The sequence below is a fragment of the Oncorhynchus mykiss genome, chromosome 17 (assembly GCF_057628025.1).
Source record: "Oncorhynchus mykiss isolate SJ-2025 chromosome 17, ASM5762802v1, whole genome shotgun sequence".
Lineage (NCBI taxonomy): Eukaryota > Metazoa > Chordata > Actinopteri > Salmoniformes > Salmonidae > Oncorhynchus > Oncorhynchus mykiss.
In genome coordinates, this window is record NC_143038.1 from 3,672,635 (window position 1) to 3,700,301 (window position 27,667).

At 43.5% G+C, this 27,667-nt stretch overlaps 2 protein-coding genes across 3 annotated transcripts; both read left to right on the forward strand.

The window, feature by feature from the left end:
• Nucleotides 1-3,300: 3,300 nt before the first annotated feature.
• LOC110493493 (NADPH-dependent 3-demethoxyubiquinone 3-hydroxylase, mitochondrial) lies at nt 3,301-6,596 on the forward strand. Its single transcript, XM_036949403.2, has 7 exons — nt 3,301-3,503; nt 3,893-4,074; nt 4,333-4,447; nt 4,718-4,857; nt 5,297-5,365; nt 5,847-5,925; nt 6,258-6,596. The coding sequence occupies exons 1-6, from the start codon at nt 3,419-3,421 to the stop codon at nt 5,922-5,924; spliced, it is 669 nt and encodes a 222-aa protein (XP_036805298.2). The 5' UTR covers nt 3,301-3,418; the 3' UTR covers nt 5,925; nt 6,258-6,596.
• Nucleotides 6,597-17,519: 10,923 nt separating this feature from the next.
• LOC110493492 (carboxylesterase notum2) lies at nt 17,520-27,365 on the forward strand. 2 transcript variants are annotated; one of them, XM_036949404.2, is made up of 13 exons: nt 17,520-17,703; nt 19,286-19,540; nt 19,802-20,127; nt 20,667-20,719; nt 21,547-21,642; nt 21,838-21,898; nt 22,170-22,267; nt 22,373-22,475; nt 22,895-23,083; nt 23,295-23,395; nt 23,656-23,803; nt 24,552-24,599; nt 25,336-27,365. In XM_036949404.2, exons 3-13 carry the CDS (start codon nt 19,814-19,816, stop codon nt 25,640-25,642), a joined length of 1,518 nt encoding a protein of 505 aa, XP_036805299.2. In that variant the 5' UTR covers nt 17,520-17,703; nt 19,286-19,540; nt 19,802-19,813; the 3' UTR covers nt 25,643-27,365. The 2 variants fall into 2 exon arrangements, with proteins under 2 accessions (XP_036805299.2, XP_021423469.3); XM_021567794.3 differs by having other exon boundaries at nt 17,589-17,703; nt 19,468-19,540.
• Nucleotides 27,366-27,667: the final 302 nt, after the last annotated feature.

A 27,667-nucleotide genomic window follows, 5' to 3' on the forward strand; every position in this document is an offset into this window, starting at 1 on the left:
AGTAAGCATTTCACTGTAAGGTCTACCACACCTGTTGTATTCGGCGCACGTGACAAATAAACTTTAATTTTATTTGATTAGACTGAAAGGTTGTGAGGTGGTTCAGCCCACTGTTATTGTTCTAGATGAATGTTGGGAAAATACTAGTAGACAAGGCAGTGGCTTTGGATGAACAGTTGGAAAGCTTGCTGAGGAGAGTGGTCTGAGGGAGTTGGAGTTTGGCTCTCCTGTGGTGATGGGGGATGTTCCTCCGTGGTTACTACTGGCTCTTATTGTTGATCTAACCTCTTATTGTTGATCTAACCTCTTATTGTTGATCTAACCTTGGATTAGATCAACATTGGCCCGATGTCAGTGATATAGGGAAACTGGTTTACAATTACATTGGTAGACGCTTTTATGCATTTTTACCCCATTTCACAGATGGCTCCAAGGACCCAGATAGTGGTCATACAGGAGGAGGTGTTTACTTTCATGAATTTTATGTGCAGATACAGTATGTAGAAGACAAACAGATGAACTGTCTGTATACTCTGTTGGAATGTTGGCAATAGTAGCTGCCCTCCAGTGCCGTGGAGGATGTTCAACCTGTCAGAATTGTGCTCAGATTTTACAACTGCGACCTGGCCAAGATAAAGCATAGCAGTGCGACAAAAACAACAACACAGAGTTACACATAAACAAACGTACAGTCAATAACACAAAATATCTATGTACAGTGTGTGCAAATGTAGAAGAGTAGGGAGGTAGGCAATAAATAGGCCATAGAGGCAAAAATAATTACAATTTAGCATTAATACTGGAGTGATATATGTGCAGATGATGATGTGCAAGTAGAGATACTGGGGGAGTAAAAGAGCAAGAGGGTAAGTAATAATATGGGGATGAGGTAGTCGGGTGTGCTATTTACAGATTGGCTGTGTACAGGTACAGTGATCGGTGAGCTGCTCTGACAGCTGATGCTTAAAGTTAGCGAGGGAGATATAAGACTGCAGCTTCAGAGATTTTTGCAATTCGTTCTAGTCATTGGCAGCAGAGAACTGGAAGGAAAGGCAGCCAAATGAAGTGTTGGCTTTGGGGATGACCAGTGCAATACCTGCTGGAGCTCGTGCTATGGGTGGGTGTTGCTATGGTGACCAATGAGCTGAGATAAGGCGGGGCTTTACCTAGCAAAGACTTATAGATGACCTGGAGCCAGTGGGGTTGGCGATGGATATGTAGTGAGGGCCAGCCAACGAGAGCATAGAGGTCGCAGTGGTGGGTAGTATATGGGGTTTTGGTGGCAAAACGGATGGCACTGTGATAGACTACATTCCCTTTGCTGAGTAGAGTGTTGGGGGCTATTTTATAAATGACATCGCCAAAGTCAAGGAACGGTAGGATAGTCAGTTTTACGAGGGAATGTTTGGCGCCATGAGGGAAAGAGGCTTTGTTGCGAAATAGTAAGCCGATTCTAGATTTAATTTTGGATTGGAGATGCTTAATGTGAGTCTGGAAGGAGAGTTTACAGTCTAACCAGACACCTAGGTATTTGTAGTTGTCCACATATTCTAGGTCAGAACCGTCCAGAGTACTGATGCTAGTCGGGCGGGAGGGTGGGGGCAGCGATCGGTTGAAGAGCATGCACTTAGTTTTACTGGCATTTAAAAGCAGTTGGAGGCCACGGAAGGAGTGTTGTATGGGGTTGAAGCTCGTTTGGAGGTTTGTTAGCACAGTGTAGATACTGTATGTATTTACTCATTTATCTTCTGGCAAATCTAATAGGAGGGATCTACTAAGTAGTTCTTGATACAGTTTTTTAAAAACTTTTGCAAATGTATTAAAAATCAAAAACGTAAATATTTAATTTGCATAAGTATTCAGACACGTCGCTGCACAGCTATTTTCAGATGTTCGATCGGGTTCAAGTCCGGGCTCTGGTTGGGCCACACAAGGATATTCCGAGATTTGTCCAAAAGCCACTTGTCTTGGCTGTGTTCTTAGGGCGCTCTGGAGCAGGTTACTCTCTGTACTTTGCTCCGTTAATCTTTCCTTCGATCCTGACTAGTAACCCAGTCCCTGCCGCTGAAAAACATCCCCACAGCACGATGCTGCCACCACCGTGCTTCACCATAGGGATGGTGCCAGGTTTCCTCCAGACATGACGCTTGGCAATCAGGCCAAAGAATTTAACCTTGGTTTCATCAGACCAGAGAATCTTGTTTCTCATGGTCTGAGAGTCTTTAGGCAAACTCCACGCGGGCTGTCATGGGCCTTTTACTGTTTAGTGGCCTCAGTCTGGCCACTCTACCATAAAGGCCTGATTGGTGGAGCGCTGCAGAGATGGTTGTCCTTCTGGAAGGTTCTCCCATTTCCACAGGAACTCTGGAGCTCTGTCAGAGTGACCATCGGGTTCTTGGTCACCTCCCTGACCAAGGCCCTTCTCCCCTGATTGTTTGGCCGGACGGCCAGCTCTAGGAAGAGACTTGGGGGTTCCAAACTTCTTCCATTGAAGAATGATGGAGGCCACTGTGTTATTGGGGACCTTCAATGCTGCAGAAATGTTTTGGTACCGTTCCTCAGATCTGTGCCTCGACACAATCCTGTCTCGGAGCTCTACGGACAATTCCTTTGACCTCATGGCTTGGTTTTTGCTCTGACATGCACTGTCAACTGTGGGACCTTATAAAGACAGGTGTGTGCCTTTCCAAATCATGTCCAATCAATTGAATTTTCCAAAGGTGGACTCCAATCAAGCTATAGAAACATCTGTAGGATGATCAATGGAAACAGGATGCACCTGAGCTCAATTTCGAGTCTCATAGCAAAGGATCTGAATACTTATGTAAATAAGGTAATTCTATTTTTTTTAAATAAATTTGCAAACATTTCTAAAAACCTGTTTTTGCTTTGTCATTATAGGGTATTGTGTGTAGATTGATGAGGACAAACATGTATTTAATCCAGATTAGAATAAGGCTGTAATGTAACAAAATGAAGAAAATGTCAAGTGGTCTGAATACTTTTCGAATGCACTGTCTATAACGGGGTGGCAGGGTAGCCTAGTGGTTAGAGTTACCGAAAGGTTGCAAGTTCAAATCCCCGAGCTGACAAGGTACAAATCTGTCGTTCTGCTCCTGTACAGGCAGTTAACCCACTGTTCCTAGGCCGTCATTGAAAATAAGATTTTTTTCTTAACTGACTTGCCTAGTTAAATTAAAATAAATCAATCAATGTAGAGTTAATGTAAACCGTGATTGACCACACATTCCAGGACAGTAGGTGGCGGCATGCACCTTAAATCTTTATTTGCGGGCCGCTATTAAACCATGGAAGAAGTCACGTCATTTGACCGCGCCATCTCCACAAGCAGGCACATTTCAATGACAACCTGCATATGTAACAAATATTAATTACAGAATAATAGAGCCACATAACAATGCAACGAGCCGTTTTTGCACACATTGAGTGGACGCATGTTTTCAGTCCTTTGAGGATAGGACAATGTTGTTTGAAGCACAGAGGTAGGCACTCAATGCTGTTTAGCTAGCTACAATGCTAAAAACAAGTCTGCTCAGTGTTCATACATGAATGCTGACCTACGAATGGCTTAGCTAGTCATATACAATTTGTCAGTGGTCAGTTTCTGTCTTGCTTGCATCCTCATAGCAGCTCAAGTGAGCTTTGCAGCTAGAGCTAGTTATTAGCTAACCAAACGTAACGTTAACTAACTTAGCTGGCAATTTCACCTTTTGTTTACATGGTGCTTTTGTAAGGGGTGAGACACTTCAGTCGTTATAGCTAACAGTTATGTTGTTCTGCAGAAGAAGAAAAAACTGTAATGCAGGTGACACGTTCGACTGCAAAGTAAAATAGCTACATGTTTTAACAAACCCTTTCGTCCTGTTTGAAGCACTACCAGTACAGCTCAGTTCTCGGGCATACAGTGTGATACCGCCCCCGCGCGACGAAGCAGAGAAGGCTCTGCTGCACAGTATGTTGCGGGTGGACCACGCAGGGGAATACGGTGCCAACCGCATCTACGCCGGCCAGATGGCAGTGTTGGGAAGGTCACAGACAGGACCGCTTATTCAGGTATAGGTATTCTGCATTACACATGCACAGATGTAGCTACTTTTCTTACATTCTTGCAGACGGCAATAGCCTAACTACTTGTTTTGGTTTTTAGATGAGTCACTATTGGCTACCATTCCAGTATCCCCAAAGTTAACTTCAAGACAACAATTAAAGTGAATGGATGTAATCATGTTGTCAGTGCTTGGTGACCCACAAAAACAAAATGTTGTCATTCCAGCATCCTCAATTATATATTCATTTTCACTATGCTTCAAGGAAATGTGGGATCAAGAGAAGAAGCATCTTGCCAAATTCAATGAGATCCTTGCAGAGAACAGAGTTCGCCCAACGTTGCTGTTGCCCCTCTGGAACGTTGCAGGTTTTTTACTTGGTAAGGAACAAGGCTTCACTCCATACAGTCAACAGTTGTCACATATGCCTGACAAATAAACAAAGGGAATGGATGTATATTTTACATTGTAAAATAAGTAGCCTAGATTTAATGAATTAAAATGGGTCTGTAGGTAAGCACTTAACACGTCCCATTGTAATGTATACTGTGTCTGTGAGTTCTGTTGCAATGAGACAATAATCCAATACAACAGTATGATACATATGGTACTTCGGGTGATAGACCATATTCTGTTGTGTGTCCCCGCAGGAGCAGGCACCGCTCTACTGGGTAAAGAAGGGGCCATGGCCTGTACTGTGGCTGTGGAGGAGAGCATCTCAGAGCACTACAACAGCCAGATCAGAGCCCTCATGGAGGAGGACCCAGACAGATACGTAGAGCTGTTAAAAGTAAGATAATGAACCATCCCTCGTACCATGGGCCCTGGAGTTTTTCCTGACCAGGGCTGGGCTCTATCAAGAAAAACTCTGTCCCCCAGCTAAGGCTCTTACTTGTAGCTCTTACAGTAGCTTTCTTTAGCCACAAAGTCAGGTCCCACAGCCAAAAAGTCCAAATGTAGGCTTTTTGGTCTTTCATTTAAGGTTAGGCATAAGGTTAGCAGTGTGGTTAAGGTTAGGGTAAGTTTTAAAATCAGATTTCAAGAAGATAAATTGTAGAAATGGGTTGGATTTATGACTTTGTGGCTATAGTAGCTAGTGAGGACCCTCGTACTTTCCTGGTCAGGTAAAACCCTACCCCTATAAATTAATAATGCACACTGTACTTTGTCTTGAGTGTTTGTTGTTTTGATTTCTGAGAAGTGAATGTAGCCATTTATTTTCCATACAGTTAATAAAGGAATTCCGAGATGATGAGATGGAACATCATGATACAGGACTGGAGCACGATGCTGAATCTGTAAGCCCTCTTTCCCACTTTGATCTTTAGGTTTTACTTCATTTTAATCCTTTGGTTAAGCTTCTGTTGTTATGCTGTTATTGACAACAGCTATGGCTGGTGGAGTGAATCTTAATCAAGTTCAGTTCTAATAATAATCAAGCAAGCAATATATCATGATCGGTCAATAATGATGTTATTGTGGTATGTTGTTGTTGTTGTTGCATAGTGATGTCTCAGTGTTTCCCAGTCTTTTTTATGTTGTGGTTTATTGTCCCTGGATCATTATGGGTTTTCCTTTAAATTTATTCCATGAAAACAAGGAAGGGGTTTCGTCTCATTATCTCCCACTCAAATGCTTTGATTCCTCCAAAACTGGGTCATGGTGGGAAAGATTGCGTGCGGCTTGGGAACACTGTGGTGTTACATTCCTTCACTGTTTCCTGTCAAACATCATGTGCTTTGAACTCTTCTGATAAAGGTTTTCTTTCTTTTGTTTCAGCTACCCGGATACAAGGTTTTGAAGAGTGCAATACAACTTGGCTGCACAGCCGCAATATTTGTGTCTCAGCGCCTATAAAGTAATAATTCATTCAGTTTCTCAAAGATGGTTTTCTAAAAAAATATAATGATTTAAGTAATGTAAATTGTATTAGTAAAGTGAACCTGGCTACTTTATACAATGTAATAGTCAGTGCACTTTTCCAAAAAAGGACTCCCATCAAAAATATATGTTTTTTGTCCAATTGTAACCAAGATGTTGTCATTTACTTCAACGCTAGCACTAGCAGCCAAACCATATAGGTACCAGCTCAATGCTGAAACCTCTCTGAGTTGGCATCCTAGAATAAGCAAGTTGTCAAAGAGATATTGGTGGGAAAGTTGGTGTAATTCTACCCTCTGTCTGGTCTAGGTGATGGGGATAGTGTGTTATCCTGCTATACTAAGGTATTGTGGTCATCACTGACAGAGCTGGAACCTACCTTCCTTATCAAGTTTACTTTGTAACATCATTGATACTAAGTAATATACTACATACTGTAATTACCTATCTGTTAGGTTTAATTGTTTGAATGACTAATCACCTTTCCACTGCAACCCCCCCCCCGTGCCTTTGTAATTCCCCGAAAGATAAATATCTAACATAGCTCTAACTAGGACATATCGATATTGGCATTGTTATGCCATCACCATACCTTTCAACAAACTATCCTCTTTCACACATTATGTGTCATAAATCACAATGAACAATGGCTTGTCAGTCCAGATGAATGGTTAAGCCTCTTACACAGCTGTTCCAGTACATTAGATCAGAGTGAAAGAAGGATTGACAACTGATGGGTGCTGGCAGGGGGGTCTAGCTAATCTATGCCGTTCAGCGCTGCAGAGAAAAGTGTTCCGGTGGTTCAGTTTACTCCCCAGAGACCCCTGTATTGACTATAGGGATAGAAGTGTCCTTATAGTATGCTCTGTACTGACCTAGTGCCTGAGATCTGCCCTAGCCACTTCAGATGCAGTGTATATAGTACACATCAGTTAGCACAGAGAGACGTATTGAACTCCATTCCACGTGCAATGTCTACGACAGAATGTAAAGTAGCAAAGAGAGAATACAAAGTAGCTGCGTTGTTGTTGGTGCAACAAGGAGGGTTTAAAGGAACAGTGTGATATCATGTTTTTGACGTATATTATTCTTCGACAGTACCAATCCTGCTCTGTATGCGAGGGTGCCTCTGGCATCCAAGCCACAGCCCACTTATGTGCTTTCTGCCCCTGCCGGCCCATGAACGGCCCGCTGAACTGTTTCCGCTCCTGCCGCCCCAGCCAAGGCCCATGAACAGTCCACTGAACTGTTTTCTGCCCCAATGTCGAGGGACGTGCTTTTGTCTTGACATGAGACTACTGTAGATGTCTGAAAAAATCTGACAAACTTTAATTTGGAAGTGTAATGACCCTTTAAACTTCACTAGGCATTGTGTGTATGTGTGTTTCGTCACCTGTACCCCAGCTGTTTTCGGCTTCTACCGACCCAGGAACGGCCCACTGAGGAGTAATTTCTCACTGGGGCTAGGCCACTGGTTCTCAGGCAGGGAGTTATTTTCCCCAGCATGAGTTCAGCTGAGTTTATTTTAGATGGGGTGGGTTTACGTATCAGACCTGACCCTAAAGGTTAACATGCTGTAACTCTGCTCTTTTTGTGCCCTCTGCCTTAAAAATAGCCCCTCCTCCCCTCATGTAATGCACCGAGCGGGCCGGCTGGCACACACCCCAAGATGGACAAAACTACTCAAATGTATTACGAGTCCTATACCGGGAACACTTTGTTTAAACCTTACCCGTCCACCCAGCGTACTATTAGCAGTCCGCGATGACTTATGACGACACAAACAGAGACGCGCATGTATGTACAGTTGAAGTTGGAAGTTTACATACACCTTAGCCAAAAACATTGAAACTCAGTTTTTCACAATTCCTGACATTTAATCCTAGTAAAAATCCCTGTCTTTGGTCAGTTAGGATCACCACTTTATTTTAAGAATGTGAAATGTCAGAATAATAGTAGAGAGAATGATTTAATTCAGCTTTTATTTCTTTCATCACATTCCCAGTGGGTCAGAAGTTTACATACACTCAATTAGTATTTGGTAGCATTGCATTTAAATTGTTTAACTTGGATCAAACGTTTCGGGTAGCCTTCCACAAGCTTCCCACAATAAGTTGGGTGAATTTTGTCCCATTCCTCCTGACAGAGCTGGTGTAACTGAGTCAGGTTTGTAGGCCTCCTTGCTCGCACACGTTTTTTCAGTTCTGCCCTCAAATGTTCTATAGGATTGAGTTCAGGGCTTTGTGATGGCCACTCCAATACCTTGACTTTGTTGTCCTTAAGCTATTTTGCCACAACTTTGGAAGTATGCTTTGGGCCATTGTCCATTTGGAAGACCCATTTGCGACCAAGCTTCAACTTCCTGACTGATGTCTTGAGATGTTGCTTCAATATATCCATGTAATTTTCTATCCTCATGATCTATTTTGTGAAGTGTACCAGTCCCTCCTGCAGCAAAGCACCCCCACAACATGATGCTACCACACCCGTGCTTGATGGTTGGGATGGGTTCTTCGGCTTGCAAGCCTCCCCCTTTTTCCTCCAAACATAACGATGGTTGGTCATTATGTCCAACAGTTCTATTTTTGTTTCATCAGACCAGAGGACATTTCTCCAAAAAGTACGATCTTTGTCCCCATGTGCAGTTGCAAACCGTAGTCAGTTTTTTTTATAGTGGTTTTGGAGTAGTGGCTTCTTCATTGCTGAGCGGCTTTCCAGGTTATGTCGATATAGGATTAGTTTTACTGTGGATATAGATAGCATCTACACAAGGTCTTTTGTGTTGTTCTGGGATTGATTTGCACTTTTTGCACTAAAGTACTTTCATCTCTAGGACACAGAACGCGTCTCCTTCCTGAGCGGTATGACTGCTGTGTGGTCCCATGGTGTTTATACTTGCGTACTATTGTTTGTACAGATTAACATGGTACCTTCAGGTGTTTGGAAATTGCTCCCAAGGATGAACCAGACTTGTAGAGGTCTATATTTTCTTTTCTGAGGTCTTGGCTCAGGCACTGAGTTTGAAGGTAGGCCTTGAAATACATCCACAGGTACACCTCCAACTGACTCAAATTATGTCAATTAGCCTATCAGAAGCTTCTATAGCCATGACATCATTTTCTGGAATTTTCCAAGCTGTTTAGAGGCACAGTCAACTTAGTGTATATAAACTTCTGACCCACTGGAATTGTGATACAGTGATTTATAGGTGAAATAATCTGTCTGTAACAATTGTTGGAAAAATTACTTGTGTCATGCACAAAGTAGATGTCCTAACCGACTTGCCAAAACTTTAGTTTGTTAACAAGAAATTTGTGGAGTGGTTGAAAAATGAGTTTTAATGACTCCAACCTAAGTGTATGTAAACTTCAACTGTATGTATGTAGGTGAAGTCTTTTTTTGGCATGATGTGATACACAGACTGACATGGATTGGTTTGCTCTGTGACCTAGTCCCATACCCGCTCCCTTCTTCCTTGGTACTATGTTCTCATATACCTTTTAATACCATGATATCACAGCATAAAGATACAAGTGTACCTATCTGAACAGCCAATGAGTCTCTTTCAGTATTAATAAACACTGGGCTACCCAGCGTTTATTATTACTGAAATACCCAAATAGGCTACCCATCATCAATCATAAAGTTCCTGCTTTAGCTCTTGATGCAAAACAGTCTATAAATCTGAGGGTTGGACAAACAAAGCGTCTCTGCAAGCCGTGCATTTGGCAAACGCTGCTAATAGGCTTACGGATATCTGGCAAGAGAATTGCTAATTAGCTACTAATATCCACCAATCAAAAATACACTATAAACGCAACTTCTTCACCTGCGGGATCGTCCAGCCACCTGAACAGCTAATGAAACTGGGTTTGCACAACCAAAGAATTTCTGCCCAAACTGTCAGAAACCGTCTCAGGGAAGCTCATCTGCGTGCTCGTTGTCCTCACCAGGGTCTTGACCTGACTGCAGTTTGGCGTCATAACTGACTTCAGTGGGCAAATGCTCACCTTCGATGGTCACTGGCACACTGGAGAAGTGTGCTCTTCATGGATGAATCCTGAATTTCAACTGTACCAGGCAGATGGCGGACACTGTGTATGGCGTTGTGTGGGGGCGAGCGGTTTGCTGATGTCAGCGTTATCAGTGCCCCGTGGTGGTAGAGTCATGGTATGGGCAGGCGTAAGCTACAGACAGCAAACACAATGACATTTTATTGATGTTAATTTGAATGAACAGAGATAACGTGATGAGATCCTGAGGCCCATTGTCGTGCCATTCTTCCGCCGCCATCACCTCATGTTTCAGCATGATAACACATGGCCCCATGTTGCAGGGATCTGAACACAATTCCTGGAAGCTGAAAATGTTCTTCCATGGCCTGCATACTCACCAGACATGTCACCCATTGAGCATGTTTGGGATGCTCTGGATCGACGTGTACACAGCATGTTCAAGTTCCCGCTAATATCCAGGAACTTAGCACAGCCATTGAAGAGGAGTGGGACAACATTCCACAGGCCACAATCATCAGCATGATCGACTCTATGCGAAGGAGATGTGCCGCGCTATATGAGGCAAATGGTGGTCACATTAGGTACTTTCAAGGTATCTGTGACCAGCAGATGCAAATCTGTATTCCCAGTCATGTAAAATCCATAGATTACGGCCTAATTTATTTATTTAAATTGATTGACTTCCTTTATATGAACTGTAACTCAGTAAACTCTTTGAAATTGTTGCCTGTCGCGGTTTATATTTTCGTTCAGTGTATGTGTTTATGGCTTTGCACATGGTTTCATGTTTTTGTGCAACAATTAGGAGTTGAATATCATTGGAATAGTGATAATAAACTCGTCAAAAAAAGAAACGTCCTCTCACTGCCAACTGCGATTTTCAGCAAACTTAACGTGTAAATATTTGTATGAACATAAGATTCAACAACTGAGACATAAACTGAACAAGTTCCACAGACATGTGACTAACAGAAAGGGAATAATGTGTCCCTGAACAAATGGGGTTCAAAATCAAACGCAACAGTCAGTATCTGGTGTGGCCACCAGCTGCATTAAGTACTGCAGTGCATCTCCTTCACATGGACTGCACCAGATGTGCTAGTTCTTGCTGTGAGATGTTACCCCACTCTTCCACCAAGGCACCTGCAAGTTCTCTGACATTTGTGGGGGGAATGGCCCTAGCCCTCACCCTCCGATCCAACAGGTCCCAGACGTGCTCAATGGGATTAAGATCCGGACTCTTCACTGGCCATGGCAGAACACTGACATTCCTGTCTTGCAGTAAATCACGCACAGAACGTGCAGTATGGCTGGTGGCATTGTCATGCTGGAGGGTCATGTCAGGATGAGCCTGCAGAAAGGGTACCACATGAGGGAGGAGGATGTCTTCCCTGTAACGCACAGCGTTGAGTTTGCCTGCAATGACAACAAGCACAGTCCGATGATGTTGTGACACAATGCCCAAGACCATGAAGGACCCTCCGCCTCGGTGTAACACTCATTCCTTTGACGATAAACGCGAATCCGACCATCACCCCTGGTGAGACAAAACCGAGACTTGTCAGTGAAGAGCAATTTTTGCCAGTCCTGTCTGGTCCAGCGACGGTGGGTTTGTGCCTATAGGTGACGTTATTGCCTGTGATGTCTGGTGAGGACCTGCCTTACAACAGGCCTACAAGCCCTCAGTCCAGCCTCTCTCAGCCTATTGCAGACAGTCTGAGCACTGATGGATTGTGTGTTCCTGGTGTAACTCGGGCAGTTGTTGTTGCCATCCTGTACCTGTCCCGCAGGTGTGATGTTCGGATGTACCGATCCTGTGCAGGTGTTGTTGCACGTGGTCTGCCACTGCGAGGACGATCAGCTGTCCGTCCTGTCACCCTGTAGCGCTGTCTTAGGTGTTTCACAGTACGGACATTGCAATTTATTGCCCTGGCCACATCTGCAGTCCTCATGTCTCCTTGCAGCATGAGCAGGGACCCTGGGCATCTTTCTTTTGGTGTTTTTCAGAGTCAGTAGAAAGGCCTCTTTAGTGTCCTAAGTTTTCATAACTTTGACCTTAATTGCCTACTGTCTGTAAAATGTTAGTGTCTTAACGACCTTTCCACCGGTGCATGTTCATTAATTGTTTATGGTTCATTGAACAAGCATGGGAAACAGTGTTTAAACCCTTTACAATGAAGATCTGAGAAGTTTTTTGGATTTTTACGATTTATCTTTGAAAGACAGGGTCCTGAAAAAGAGATGTTTCTTTTTTTGCTGAGTTTAGTATATTTAGCAGGCTTAGGCTACCTGATGTTGTGGAATGAAATCGTTCCAATAAGTCCTATAGAGAATGAAGGGGGGGGGGGGGCTTTTTGTGACTAAAGTTTGATCGTCACATATTATTTCTGTTCCAGATTAATAGTGTTGACATCTTTATAGCCAAGATGCAAGTCTTTTTAAAAAAGCAACAAGTGTACAACTGCATTTTTGGCACAGCTTTGGGTGACAAACTTGCTGCTACATAAAAACATGAGTGACGACTCCGTCATGATGCAGGTGTTAATAACAGTTAACCATAAAACCCAACGTCTAAATTAGCATCCGTTTTCTAAATTAGCAACGATACTCGATAAGCAGTAGGATTTCGTTACGAGTCTACGACTCAAGCAGAAATGCATATTTTTTTATGACGCAGCGTAACGTTCTTCATTGACATTCATTTTACATAATATTATGAAGCTATTTTTAGCATCCAAACATGGCAATCAGGAGAACTGTGGTTGAATTGTTCGGCTTCTTCCCCCTAGATTCACCTCAAAAGGAATCTGCTGATATATCGACCGAGAAATCAGCAACAAGAATTTGAAAATAGCAATAAAACTCCCGAATGGGACCGTGAATAATCAAGGCTGTAAATTTTGTGCATGTGGACAATATAAATTCATATAACTCATAAAATCTTTCGGATGCAGAGCATATTGTTTCTTGACCTAGATCTACAGGGTTGTCCATCACCTGCCTTGGGATAAAATCTGACTGACATTGATCATACGGTGCCATTCTCTCAGCAGGATCACAATAGAGCTCAGTTCTGAAACCCACACTATCATAATTCTAAGAATGTGTGGATATTGGAACATAACCGGAGTCTCTTGATATGAAGAAGCCACTCGTTAGGTTAAGACACCGTTCATTTATTTGTGTATTCAAGAGGCTTCCCAATGGACCGTCTTAAGCTCCTAAAATGTTGACGTTTTGAGGCGATTGGTATTTTCCAGCCTGCTATCTACCTGGTATTTACCTTAATAATAAATACACATTTTGTTTCTTTGAGTTTCTTTGTAAAAAAACAAAAACAACTCTGTATCAAAATATCATATTCAACTTTCCCATAATGCTGTATGCTGATACTTTTTGGACATTCATTTTTAAGCCGAACAAACCTATGCTTCTGATGTGAAATAAAAAGTAGCACCTCCTATCTGTCTTCTTTGTGTACATTTTTCTGGTTAATTTCCATGTTCTTTGTAAAGTTATTGGGTTTTATCTGTTTTAAACATTGCAAAACCAGGTGCGAGTGCTTGGTACTGTAATGGGGGTTTTACTGACCTAAAAAAATAATTCACGATTATTTTCAAAAGACTGATTTGACTTTGAAATTAAACATATATTTAACATATCTTGTAACAGTTGCATTGATACATTAAGGCTATAACAAGGGCAACTAGCCAATCATATTTTGTTTTGTTTGTATCACAACATCAGTCAGCCCAGTGGGAGAGTCCCTAATTTATTATCAGAGCATACTAGCGCAGATGCTAGCTGTCACATTACCATAAATTCAAGCAGAATTCCTACGCAGTGTTTGTATGTTCAAATTCTGTTCTTGTTTGTCACAGCATTCATGCCTGTAACCTTTATAAGAGCTTCTGAGAAGCGAGGGGCCATTAGCTTGATCTGATCCACTGCAGCACTGAACACAATGGTGTTGGCCAGTGGCCAATTCTGTACACAAATTTGGTTGTCAAAGTTTTTTTTTTAAACAACATTTCTCTATACTGCCTGTTGTAGCTGGATGTGGGAGTGAGAGATGACAAGCGGGGCTCACATGTTTTTTGAAACATACCGTACACTCATACATAAACTGACTTCTCTTTCCAGTAAATGGTCAGACATGTGGGTCCCCTCCCTCCCCCTGTGAAAAGGCTCTAGAAAAGCTGTGCCCACGTGTCCACACAGTGGGGAGCCACAACACATGATGTAAAGGACTGACATCACCTCAGCAGGAATCCCTGATTTACGGCCGCCCCGACATGAGCAAGACCGCCACCTACCAGCTCCAGAGAAATCCAGCCAAGGTCATGTTCTGTATCTGGGTTATACTGTATGTCATAATGGATGACCATGTGAATATTAGGTTTAATATTAACATGTATCTACTTTTACAGATTCAGGACATTAACATTAACTCCCAAGACTCCGATAGCTCTCTTATTCATTGGTGGTAGCAATCATTACGTGTGCTTGTCCTCAGCAGCTGTGTTGGCAGTTGGCACCCTGCGTTGTGGATCAGCTGGGGAGAGGCTTATGTGAGGGCCAAGGCCCTGCTGCCTGCTTCCCTCTGAGCGTAGCGTGACCCTGCGGGCACATACATCAGCACAGTGACAGGCTGGGTGCTCGGCCGCTCAAGCATGACTCCAAGGCCACGTTGCTGCTCCTCCGTGTCATGAGCCCCAACGACTCTTCAAGCTATCCACTGAAGCATGTCCCCATGCCCCCCTGGGACCCTGGCAAGAGGACAATGACCTGGGCAACAGGAGACCGTTCATGGACTCGGCAATACTCTGCTAGTAAGTTTGCAAGTACAATTTCTCTGATTAATGTGGTGTTTTTGGTACTAGGTGTGCCACAGGGCTCGGTTCTTCACACGATTAATAAATAAAGAATATTCCTTGACAGTGGTGTTTGCTTTCAAAGTTTTGTTTGTTTTGACAGTTTTAGGGTCCAGTGTATGTTGCGTCAGACAACATTGGTATTTTATTGTGTTTTCACTGAGTTTTTGAAACTTTTTTTTTTTTTACAATGGTATTTGCTTTTAAAATGTCATTTGTTTTCACACATTTAGGTTCCAGTGTATGTTGCATGAGACCAAAGAGGCCTGACCTTCTGAAGTCGTGGAGTTATACCCCCTCTCTCTGTCTTGCCTTGTTCTTTACTCGCACGAGAGTTGCTAGCTGGAGGATAGGGGCTGTGCAGTTCATCTACTGATGAAATCTGTTCTGGCAAACATGCTCCAGGCACGCCGACGATGGGCTGAGAGGTGGGAGCATTAGATGCACCCCTCTGTGGCCTCTCACGGACCCACCATACCTATGGGCCTACAGTATGTCATGCCACCGTGTCTATGGCCGTTACATTACCCTGCTCCTGAAGCCGATCCCGTTTTCACCGCTATCGGTCCCCTCCATCCATCACGCTGACTGGTTGACAGTTTGCAGAAGGTTGCCACGCATGGCCTCTAAACACCTGGCTCTAGTCGAGGGCGTTGCCCACTCCACCTGTTAGTCCTCTTTAGTGGCCATTTCACACTTTGCACCAATCCCGGTCAAGTCCCTTCTGTCGACTGGGCTGATTGAAGGGTGTGTCCTGGCAATGATGTTTCTCACTGGGCTTCATTGTTCTCCGCTGAGCCCGGCTTTCATGCAGCTCGTAAACATGCCACTCTCCTGGCTCATCAGTCACGGGCCCTCTCCCCTCACCAATGCCCTACAACGCTGGTGACAACCCTGATATCAGGGTGATGTGGTAGCAGATTGCCAATTTAAGCTCCTGTGTGGTTTATATGTCACTGCGGCCAGTATTCACACCCACAGAGCTTCTGTATTCTGTCCTCTTACAAGTTGACTTCAAGCTGCTATGAATACTGTTCACCGGCGGGCACCCATGTGGCCAGCATATGGTGGGCATTTACTGCCCGTGTGCTTGATTTTGAAGTTGTTACCAGTGGGTCATAACCTTTTCTGTGTTGTGGTGTGTCCCCATAAAATGTGGTGTATGTCAATTCTTTGATGCTCTCTGCCGACAGATATTCTAGCTCGCCATCAGCTCACTGACACTGGTGATGACACACATGCTCAGCAGACAAAGTGCCCTGGACCACCCAAGCTTTAGGTGTCTATAGCCTGACCTTGAAGATGCGTAGGGTACGTGAGAAAAAAACAACACAGGGAGAAAGTATGCCTCTTATGTGCTCAGGGGTCAAGCTTCTAGCCCTGCTAGTGTTAAGTTCAGCAAGGTCTTTACGGCCTCGGCACATTCTGTGTGAGGTTATGCTAAATGTTTTTCTTTACAAGTAAAGTGCAGTAGGTAATGGACCTCGGAGATGTGTGTGTGTCCTCACGGTGGTTTGTAGAGGCTTGGCCCCTGACCTCTAGCTGGTTCAGAGAGTTGAAACCAACATGGGGAGCCGAGAACATCGAATGTGCTTTCGCTATTGATCTGAAGCCCGTCGGTGCGTAAAAAAAATGATCATCTGTCGAATCCCATATCAAAGAAAACAAAATAGCAGCAATGCCATCTCAAACGCTCTGCTCAAGGCGTTCTAGCGAAAAGGTGATAGATTTACAACAGGTTTTTTCTTTCGTTTCTCAGCTATTTGAGGTATCTGTTAAACAGATTGTTGCATTGATTTCTGGGAAGACAGATGGTTGTGTGCATGCTTTCAAGACGACCGAAGGAATGAAGAAATTGTTCAGCTCAGTAGATCAAGTTCAGAATAGCAGTGTCATTAGATCTCATTTTATTGTTTCGACACATACGTTCTCACAGACATATTTTCACGTATGGTCCTTCTGGCATAACTTGAAAGTAAAAAAAAAATGCTTTAGAAGAAGCTTTCTATTGAGAAGTGAGAATGTGAATCAGAATGAGATTTAAAAAAAAATACCTTTCTAGAACATGCCAAAGCAATAAGACTAACTATAAATGTCTGATTTTATACATGACATTTAGTTACGAGACTAAACACACCAACATTTCTGGATATTATCGATGTCATTTCTGGATATAATTGATGTCCTTGACGAATAATGTCCTGTACTATGTATTATGTCATGTTTATGTGGACCCCAGGAAGAGTAGCTGATGCTTTTGCAGCGGCTAATGGGATCCTAATAAATACCAGTACCAAAATACCAACATTTCTGGATATCATATCTGTGTTGTAGGTACACCTGGATTACTGTCTGCTGTAACTGTTTGGTGTATAGTGTCCAAACATAGCGCAACCCTTAGCCGTTTAGATGAAAGTACCCAACGCTCAGTTAAAGGGATAGTGAGAGTGTTTTGTAGGTAGTCGAAACGCTAATGGTCTAGGCTGACTAGTGCTGCGATCAATGCTTTTGTGTCAAGTATCGTATGTAACTATCCCATGCCTCCCTCCAAATCCCCAGCCCCAGTCCCAAAATCCCCAGCCCCTTATCCCAGTCCCTTAACCCCAGCCTCTCTGCTGTCTCTCCCAGTCCCTGGGTCTCGTTAAGGGACTTGATTGACACGTCAGGATGGTGTGCATTTCATTGATGAGAATTTTAGAGGCCGGGCTCGTGAACTTCTGTACTGATCAGTACGTCACCCCACAGCTATCACAGGGGGGACGTGAGATCGGTTTCAAATACCCTGCCTCTTCCCTCAGTGGCAAACCTTCTGTCCTGTCCAGGAGCCCCCAGCCCAACCTGGCCCCCACAGGAGCACAGCGAAAGGTAAAGCAGCTCGCAGCCGGTCGACTACCGCCACATCGTGTAGAACTTGGATTTACTTCTGTACTGTGCGTATGCTGAGATCTGTAATATATTGCATAGGGTGTAAAGGGGATTTGGGGATTTTACTGGTAATACTTTATTTTTTCACAAATATTTGCCTGGAAATTATATAGGAAGATATTGTGGTCACAGTGGGTACTTTTTTGGTGCTTCTGTAAACAGATTTGGTAACTACCAAATTATACCTTTCTTGCTTTAACGAATCCCAAAGAAACAAATTATTATTGTTATTAAATAAACAATAATGTTATAACTTTACCCTATGTTATCTATATGTAAATACAGAGCCCGATAAAATATGGACTGTAAAATAATCCACAACCCTCAATTGTTTTATCTCTCAATTTCCTGATGATTAGACTTATATTTGTTGTACACTTGTCCTATTCAAGTCTCACACAATATAGGCTACCCCAGCAGGTGCAGTAATAACAGCAACAATGATTTATACTCTAGACAGTTATATTTCAAGCATTTAGAGTGTTTCAAGCCAGACAATGTTTGAAGATGAACAACCCTTCACGATTAGAAAAGGTTTTGATGGCGGTGTTTTGCACGCAATGATTTTTGGAGGGCTTTAGCTCGAGGCTTTTGCATTTGAATTCTGTCATAAAATGACGATGGATTTGACTAAAAGTCAAATATATACATAGCAAATTCAATTGCACATATTGTAAACTTTTAATCAATATATTTCTAATAATTTTATATATTAACATTAATAGCCTTCATTCAACACATCATTTTCTTATTGTTATGTCTAAACGTTTTACTGTAGTGGATTGATTTTGCAGTTTTAAACACAGATACTTCACATAACTGTTATTGAGGTCATTTACAAGACAGTAGTTTTGGAATTGTTAGTTAGATTACTTGTTATTACTGCATTGTCGGAACTAGAAGCACAAGCATTTCGCTACACTCGCATTAACATCTGCTAACCATGTGTATGTGACAAATAAAATTTGATTGGATTTGTTTACCAACACATCTCCTTCAGTTGGCAAATTAAACATTTGTGGCACAAGGGGTAAAGTTCAGCTTGATAAACATTAATTTAGAGCTTCTATCTGATATCATTAAGCTGGAAACCCATCGCTCAACAAGACAGCCACCACGTGCTTTTGCCACCCAAAGTATCAACCACTCTGTACCTTTGTGTGTGTCCTCTGGATCTTTCAACGTGAGGTCAACATACAGGGGCTTATGCGCTCTTGTCGGAGTGTGTCTGAGCTTTGTGCTCTACTGACCTCCGGGGTACACGGCACACGAAAGGATTATGCTGCAGATATGCCAGCCATGTAGGTGTTTAAATCAAAGCACAGGCGAACAGAGGGGAGAGGGGTGGGTGAGAGGAGGGGAGAGGAGGGGATGAGGGAGGTATAGTTTTTTCTTGTTGTGGGACTGGGTCAAGTGGGTGGATGTGTGGGTGCGAGGCGGGAGTGGGTGGGGGCGCTTGAAATATGTTCAGCAGAGCGTGTGTTATCTTTTCTCCTCGCCACTAACCATCCAACACCCTTAGCGTGTCGTCACATCGCACAGTCAGAACCTGGCGGCAGCTCAAAGGGAATGCTGGGAAATAGGATCCATATGGTGGCACTATAAAGTGCACCGCCAACCCAGAGCCTTCACCAAATAACTGGCCAAGCCGTCCTCAACGCCAGCATCCATTCACCTACAGTCTCTCCTCACCTGTCTCCTCAGTAGCATCGCTGCTCTGTTTTACCCAAGATCCTTCCTCACACGTGACCTTCTTCAGAACTGGATACTGAAAGGGGTATGTTGATTTTCTGTGGCATTTAATGGATCCTGATTGTTATTGATCATTTCTTTAATCTATTTTAACTTTTGAGAAGGATGTTTGGTATGTTAAGTCAATTTGCCTAACATATCATTAACCTTCATTCATTTGCAATGCTGGTGCCCAATTACTCTAAACCAAACTGCGTCTCTCGCCTATACCATTGAGTAAGGATGGTGTGTTTCAGTGTCTATAAGTTGAGTGTTTCATGTAGCATGTTTTGTGCTAAACTCTTAGGCTGGATTGACTATGAAGATCCCGGGCCATGTGGTTTTCCTGCTGCTGATAGGAGGGATTTGTTGCCAGAACAACCGCAATGCCAAACCTAGTGGCAAGTCATCTAAGAAGAACCAGGGGAACCAGAACCAAGGGTCTGAGGCAGCCCAGTCGGCCCCAGAAGATGAGCCCCATTCTGGGCCAGTGGAGTCGGGCAGGGAGGGTAACTCTGGAGGTCGGGCGGCAGCCCAGCAGTCAGCTTCACAGAACAACAAGGCTTCAGATGATATGAAGCTGCATGTCCTCAAGAATACTCAGGTCACATGCAACGATGGAACAGCAGCAGGGTAAGATGCTCTGGAAAACTATTTAATGGAGGCAAATGATGACTGTTTAGATAATAAAAAAGCTCTAGAGATTTTGTCTTATGTCCTGAGTACAATCACTCTATCAATTTCAGCAAAAATGGATGTGATTAGGAATCATATAGTGCCGTGAAAACACTGAAATAACTAACCAGTTGTTCGTGTCTTTGTATTTGTCAGTGCTATTACAGCTGTTATTACACTGTAATGTGTTTTAATATTAGATAAAGTAGTAATCTAGTCCTCAGCTATCAGCTATCTAAGTTGGTGGCGGCAAGGGGTAAATGGTTTTAATCACTATCAAAGGACTTTGAATTAGAGTTTGTGGTTGAACTTTGAAGGAATTAAATCATTCAGGAATTGTCACGTACTTTATGGTACTTAGCATCATTGTGTTGATAAGGGGTTACAATGATGAGTGATTATGGTTGGAAGATCGGCCAACACATGACACTATACAGCAGTGTTCTCTAGGTTTCACCATTCACAGCCCTTCATCCATGTTTATTTGTGGTCCACAGGTTTTACCTAAAGGACTTCAAAGGGAGTAAGCGATGGCTGATATTTCTGGAAGGTGTGTATTTTAAACTCATCTGGTTCATTTGATCTTGAGAGGTCAGCGCGTGGCATGTTTGTGTGACGCCCTCATCGGCATCTGGACCGGTGGTAAGTCTCCTTTCCCTTTTTCGTCTTTTTCGGCGACTGTCTGTCACTCTGATTGGACGCCTCCTCTGGCATTCGCCCCTCTGTCGCTATGGGATATTTATGAGGATTGCGTTGTGACATCACACGTGTATTCTGAGACCTACAACCGGATGTGTCACATCCTCTAAGAACAAACATTTCAGCAGGTTGAAATGTCACAGCGTACATATCCTACATCAGAGGTACTTTGCTGTTGGATACAGGTCAACAAGTACCAAGATATCCACTCTTTTATACGGCAAGGATCTGATTAGGTCACAAATGCCACAGTTTGTTCATTTGTTTATTTTCTCAGCAGGTGGTACGGTTCCAAAAGGCTTGACTTACATTTGATTTACATGTTAAATATGCATATAAGCATAGGTATGACTAAGATTATAACTCAACCATTAATGGACCCCAGGTGGGATTTTAGGAAGCAGTCACATAATAGCCACCAATTTATATCCCTGCCGTTTCTATTCAACAGTCCATTGCCATACATGTGCATCAGACCCCACAGACACTCCCTCAGTTCGGGAGCCTGACCAGAGGCTAGCCGATGGAGCTGCAGGTGGATGCCTCAGTTACCCTCCCTCTCCCATTCCTCCCAACCCCCATTCCTCTCAGGCCTCTGAAATGGGCTAACAAGGGGGTCTCCCTTTCTGAGCTTCTGAAACCGGATGTGAGAAGCTAATATTAGTGTCTTATTTTTAGGCGGTTGGTGCTGCTACAACAAAGACTCCTGCGATACCAGATATAAAAATATCCCACGACTCATGACCTCATCCGACTGGCCCCAAACGCGCAAAGGTAGGTACTGTTTTAGAATGCGTCCTCGTCATTCATCATACATGTTTTACATGGGCGTCCATGTTTGGTCCCATTCCCAATATACATTGTGTCATGGGTTGTTGATTGTCATATGACATCAGAGTTGTGTCCTACTGTATGTCCAATGAGAGGTCACCACTGTCTCTGCTTGACTTTCTATTGGTTGCTTTACAGGAAGTGGAATATTGTCAGCCCAGGCGGAAGAAAACCCTCATTGGTATAACAGTAATATTGTGTAAGTATGCTTGTTAACACGCTGGTTGTTGTATGTTACCGGTACATGTTGTCCTACATACTGTACTGCTCATACTGTACTGCTAACTAAAGTTCTCAGGATCTGTGTGATTGAAGAAGCCAACTGCAGGCTGAGATGATGAATATCAAACATGACGTGTGCGTGTGCGTGTGTGTGCGTGTGTGTGTGTGTGTGTGTGTGTGTGTGTGTGTGTGTGTGTGTGTGAGTGTGTGAGTGGCTCTGACCCAGCTGTGTATCTCCTCTTCTGCAGATTCATCCCGTACTGCTCCAGCGACGTGTGGAGTGGCACAGGGCCCACAGCCACCAAGGAGAAGAGAGGCCCGGGAAAAGAGAAGGAGAAAGATGCCAGTAGGTCCTCTCACCACCAGCAGATCCTCATTATTTTCCTCAACACCAAAGCCATTTCAATATGGTGGTTTGTTCAATTGATTGCTTATCTATGTTTCCCTCCAGTTGAGTATACCTTCATGGGTTCCCTGATCATCCGTGAGGTCATCAAAGACCTAGTCCCTAAAGGCATCAAACAGGCCAAGGTTGTCATGCTGGCTGGCACAAGGTGAGTTCCTCTCCTCTGCTTTGGGTCTGTTCCCAATCTTGCCCCGTTGTCTGGCACCATCTGTCTCCGCTACCCAGCTCCACACACTCACACACATTGACAGAGTGAGTCTATTTTAGGACGTCCTGTTACTGTTGTCTACCATAAAGATGTTTACGAGCCCTGCTGTCCTGTATTGGCCGTAGAGTGTGGGACAATGACATCATGTCTATTAGGGGCCTCTTCCATAAAGGAGGACACAGTTCTGGAGATTCTTCCCAGGTTAGCAACATGTTTGGTGAGACACCCTGAGGACTAAAACAAGGACACACAGTTAAGTCTGACTGTGACAGCATAGCATTATTGTGGCTAGCTGTCGGCCATTTTGGCTCCAATTGGCAGTGTGCCAATTTTTACCCAGTTTCTTTGCTCCCCTGCAGTGCTGGAGGGACGGGAGTGCTACTGAACATTGAGAGAGTGTCCAGTCAGCTGGAGCAGCTGGGGGTAGAGGCCCAGGTCCGAGGCCTGGTGGATTCGGGCTGGTTTCTGGAGAGTAAACAGCAGAGGGTTCCTGACTGCCCAGACAGTGTCTCCTGCTCACCTGTAGACGCCATCAAGAGAGGACTCAAGTAAAGCACATCTGTCTCTCTCCCTTCAGCTTATCCATGTCTCTATGACCTTATAATGACAGATGCCCTGAACAAAGCATTGCATCTCATCACACGTGTAGCTTTATTTCCATTGTTTTGAAGTACACCAATAATTTTAGCATATAACAGTTGCCCTGTCTATGTTCAATGCGCACTGGAAGCCATTTTTCTCCAATGGCTGTTTTCTTAGGCTGTGGAACGGGGTGGTCCCAGACAAGTGTCGGCAGCAGTACAAGAAAGGAGAGGAGTGGCAGTGCTTCTTCAGCCACAAACTCTACTCCTCCCTGACCTGTGAGTGTCTTTACTACCTACCATCATCTTGTAAGAATGTGTCTTTCATCTATGAAAGCTGAAGGGTCATGAATCAGAACGCTAGTAAACTTTATGTCCATCGTGTTACCCATCAAGATACCAATAAATGTTACGACCCTCATGTTACCCAATAAAACACTTATAGGTACAAGCAACACCCCAACTCTGTTCTCATACTGTGTGTGTGTGTGTGTGTGTGTGTGTGTGTGTGTGTGTGTGTGTGTGTGTGTGTGTCACAGCCCCTCTGTTTGTGGTGCAGTGGCTGTTTGACGAGGAGCAGTTGAGAGTGGAGAATATCTACCTGGGGGGTCAGACCCTGTCAGAACAGCAGTGGACCTACATGCAGAACCTGGGAAAGGATATCAAGAACTCACTCAAAGATGTCACGTAAGTGTGCAGCTGCAGCGACGGACGTGACCGTGGAATGTGGTAGACAGCTGAGCTTGAGATTGATCCATGACATATAGGCAAAGAATTCACAAAACCTACGTTTCGTGATCAAAACAAGTAAGAGCACCTCCCTAATATTGAGTTGCACCCCATCACCTCTTCCCCTCAGAACAGCCTCAATTCGTCAGGGCATGAACTCTACAAGGTGTCGAAAGTGTTCCACAGGGATGCTGGACCATGTTGAGTCCAATGCTTCCCACAGTTCTGTCTAGCTGGCTGGATGTCCATTGGGTGGTGGACCATTCTTGATACAGGCAAACCCAGCCGTGTTGCAGTTCTTGACATACTCAAACCGGTGTGTTTTTGTCACCTTCTACCATACCCTGTTCAAAGTCACTTAAATATTTTGTCTTGCCCATTCACCCTCAATGGCACACTTACACAAACCATGTTTACATTTTCTCAAGGCTTAAAAAAAAGTAATTAACCTGTCTCCTTCCCTTCATCTACACTGACTGAAGTGACATCAATAAGGGATCATAGCTTTCACCTGGATTCACCTGGTCAGTCTGTCATGGAAAGACCAGGTGTTCTTAATGTTTTGTACTGTCAGTGTATACTATTGATCAGCTGAAATGGAAAATTAGCTCAAATGAATCAACAGCAATATTCTCCACATGTTCCCAACACTATGAAATATGCCACGCTGCTCAGTGCTGACGTTATGCTGTGGTGTGTGTTGCAGGGCTGTGTTCGCACCCTCCTGCCTGTCCCACACATTGATCACTAAAAGGTAGGACATCTGACTCCCTGGGGGCCCTGAAAAGCACATCCACTGTCCCATCTACCCCTCACCCCTACCCTGACCCATCTCTACCCAGTGAGCTCATGCTACTCTTTTTGTGTAGCTCGTTCATCAAACCGCATTCTGCGTGTCACTGAATGACATTTCACACTTTCACTAACCCTCCAGCACGCTTTACACATACACACACACACACGCACCCACCCATACACACAAACGTGCACAAACAAACTCAGCCCTTTAAGCAAGCAAACACATACACACTTAAAAGGGAACACACACACACTTACAAAATCACGCACACTTAACACACACACACACCTCTCCAGCTGGACATAGGGTCAGTGACAGGGCAGAAGGTGATGGGAGGAGTGATTATGCTCAGGGTTGTAGGGGAGGAGCTGGTTGCCTAATCTTACTAGTGTGAGGTAGGTGGATCACATTTTCACAGTTTTGTAATCTAATGCAGGGCTATGTTGATGGTAGTTATGGTGGTGGTGTTGGAGGCAGGACACAAGGAGGGCACAGCTGGGGAACCAATTGAGACGCAGCCTGCCAAGGCATACTGCTTGTGAGAAGATACAGGGCTCAAGTGGCCCAACACTCTCTCTCTCTCTTTTCACTGCTACCTACTTCAATCATCTCCCTGTTCTCTGGCACCCATTCACTCCCTCTCCTCTCTCTCTCTCTCTCTCTCTCCCCCCCCTCTCGTTCTTTACATTAGTAACTGGATGACGTTTCAAGTCAAAGGCACCTCCCTGCCCCGGGCTCTGCAGTGCTGGGATAAGAGTTTCCAAGAAGCCAACCGTAACAGCAAGACCCCCCTGAAGGGCTGTCCCTTCCACCTGATCGACACCTGCCACTGGCCCCAGTGCAACCCTACTTGCCCAGCCTTGGTGGACCAAGCCACACAGCAGGAGCTCACCCTGCTCCAGATGTTAGTGGGCATGGGCCTGGACCTCCAGAAACTAGGCCTGGACCTCAGGAGGGACAGTAGCTCTATAACTAGCATGATCAGTAACGGTGGCTAAGACAAGGAGTATAGAAGCCCACTCTCTGGCTTAGTAAAGGGACATTTTTTATGAGTTAGGACGTAACCATGAAAGGTACAGAATCTGGTTACTTCTGTTGTGCCGCTCAGCCATTCCGTTGTGCTCCACTGTTACCATGCCGTCTTGACCGGTGGGTATGTCACTGGGCTTACACTATGTCTGTCTGTAACGTTACAGTTTGCCTCCAGGATCCCTCTCCTGGACAGTTTAAAGAGGGGAGGGGAGTGATTCCAGTTTACCCCTGGGTTGTGTCTCACATTTGATTCCAGGGAGAATGAGGAGTGCCAGGTACCTGTAGCTAACCAGTCAGACACCAAACCTGCAACACACTTTCACCCAACTACATGTACTATACAAAACTTCAACAACATTTTGTGAAGTGAAACGTACTGCTTTTGAGGATTTTTGAATAAGCTATTGGCACATTTTATCATCTTGCCAACATAGGACTGGTACAGTATTCAGAGGAAATGTACATTTTATCATCTTGCCAACATAGGACTGGTACAGTATTCAGAGGAAATGTACATTTTATCATCTTGCCAACATAGGACTGGTACAGTATTCAGAGGAAATGTACATTTTATCATCTTGCCAACATAGGACTGGTACAGTATTCAGAGGAAATGTACATTTTATCATCTTGCCAACATAGGACTGGTACAGTATTCAGAGGAAATGTACATTTTATCATCTTGCCAACATAGGACTGGTACAGTATTCAGAGGAAATGTACATTTTATCATCTTGCCAACATAGGACTGGTACAGTATTCAGAGGAAATGTACATTTTATCATCTTGCCAACATAGGACTGGTACAGTATTCAGAGGAAATGTACATTTTAATGTAGATGGTTGACTGGAAGGATATATTATAAGAGTCTGCTGTTTTAGATCCATGTCCAAGCTCAAACACTGCCCGAGAATGAAGGACTGCCTTGCAAGGACACTTCAAATCAAATCAAATCAAATGTATTTATATAGCCCTTCGTACATCAGCTGATATCTCAAAGTGCTGTACAGAAACCCAGCCTAAAACCCCAAACAGCAAGCAATGCAGGTGTAGAAGCACAGTGCCGAGACCATTCTCTAACTTTTATTGAATGTGTTCTACACGCACGCACACACACACACACAGCCTACAGTTTATATTTCCCACATTTCTACTGCTGCTGCAATTACAATGTTGACTTTTTAGAGATATATATAAATATATATTTGATATGCATGTGAAGTAAGGGATGTTTGATCTTGCAAAAGTGGCCCAAATGAAGAGTAATTGTCATACTTTCTAATATTTTATATTATCAAGAGAAGGTTGTGACCATCTCTTCCTTCTTTGAGTTTACCGTGAAGTGTGTTTGAACCTAATGTATCTTCCCCTGGACCCTTTTAAGTGATGTTTCCTCTTCAAAAACACTGTAGTCGATACTACTCAGCTAGTGTGTCATGTACTGTAATATCTACATAATTTACATCATTAAAGATGCATTTAATGTGATTATATCTAATCTATTGTATGGTAATTATAATCAGAATTGTTTGATTTGCTACTGTTTTAAATTGTATGTAGTAATGAACCCTATTTTGCTTGAAATATTTACCTTGTAAACAGAACTATAACTTGACAGGCATTATATAGTGGATGTATGTTGAATTGAATACAGAACAATAAATAAAAGGTTGGATTATCCTTGAAAACCTGTTCAGAGTGAGCTTTGTTACTTTTTCTTTGATTGAACCTCCTGTTATTAAATCATTATTATTTTAAATTCATCCTCAAATTCAGAAGATCTGAGATTTAAAGAAAAATCTCCATCAGGTTTCAATAAAGCATAATCTACTCGTTAGGCCTACTGGTAAAACATCATACTGTATTTATTTCCCACACTCCAACCACTAGATGGCGATCTTTTAGATTTAAACCAAAGCCCCACATAAGATACTATAGTTTGAAAAGGGATTACAGACTTCCCAACTACTACTGTAAATATGAAAAGAGA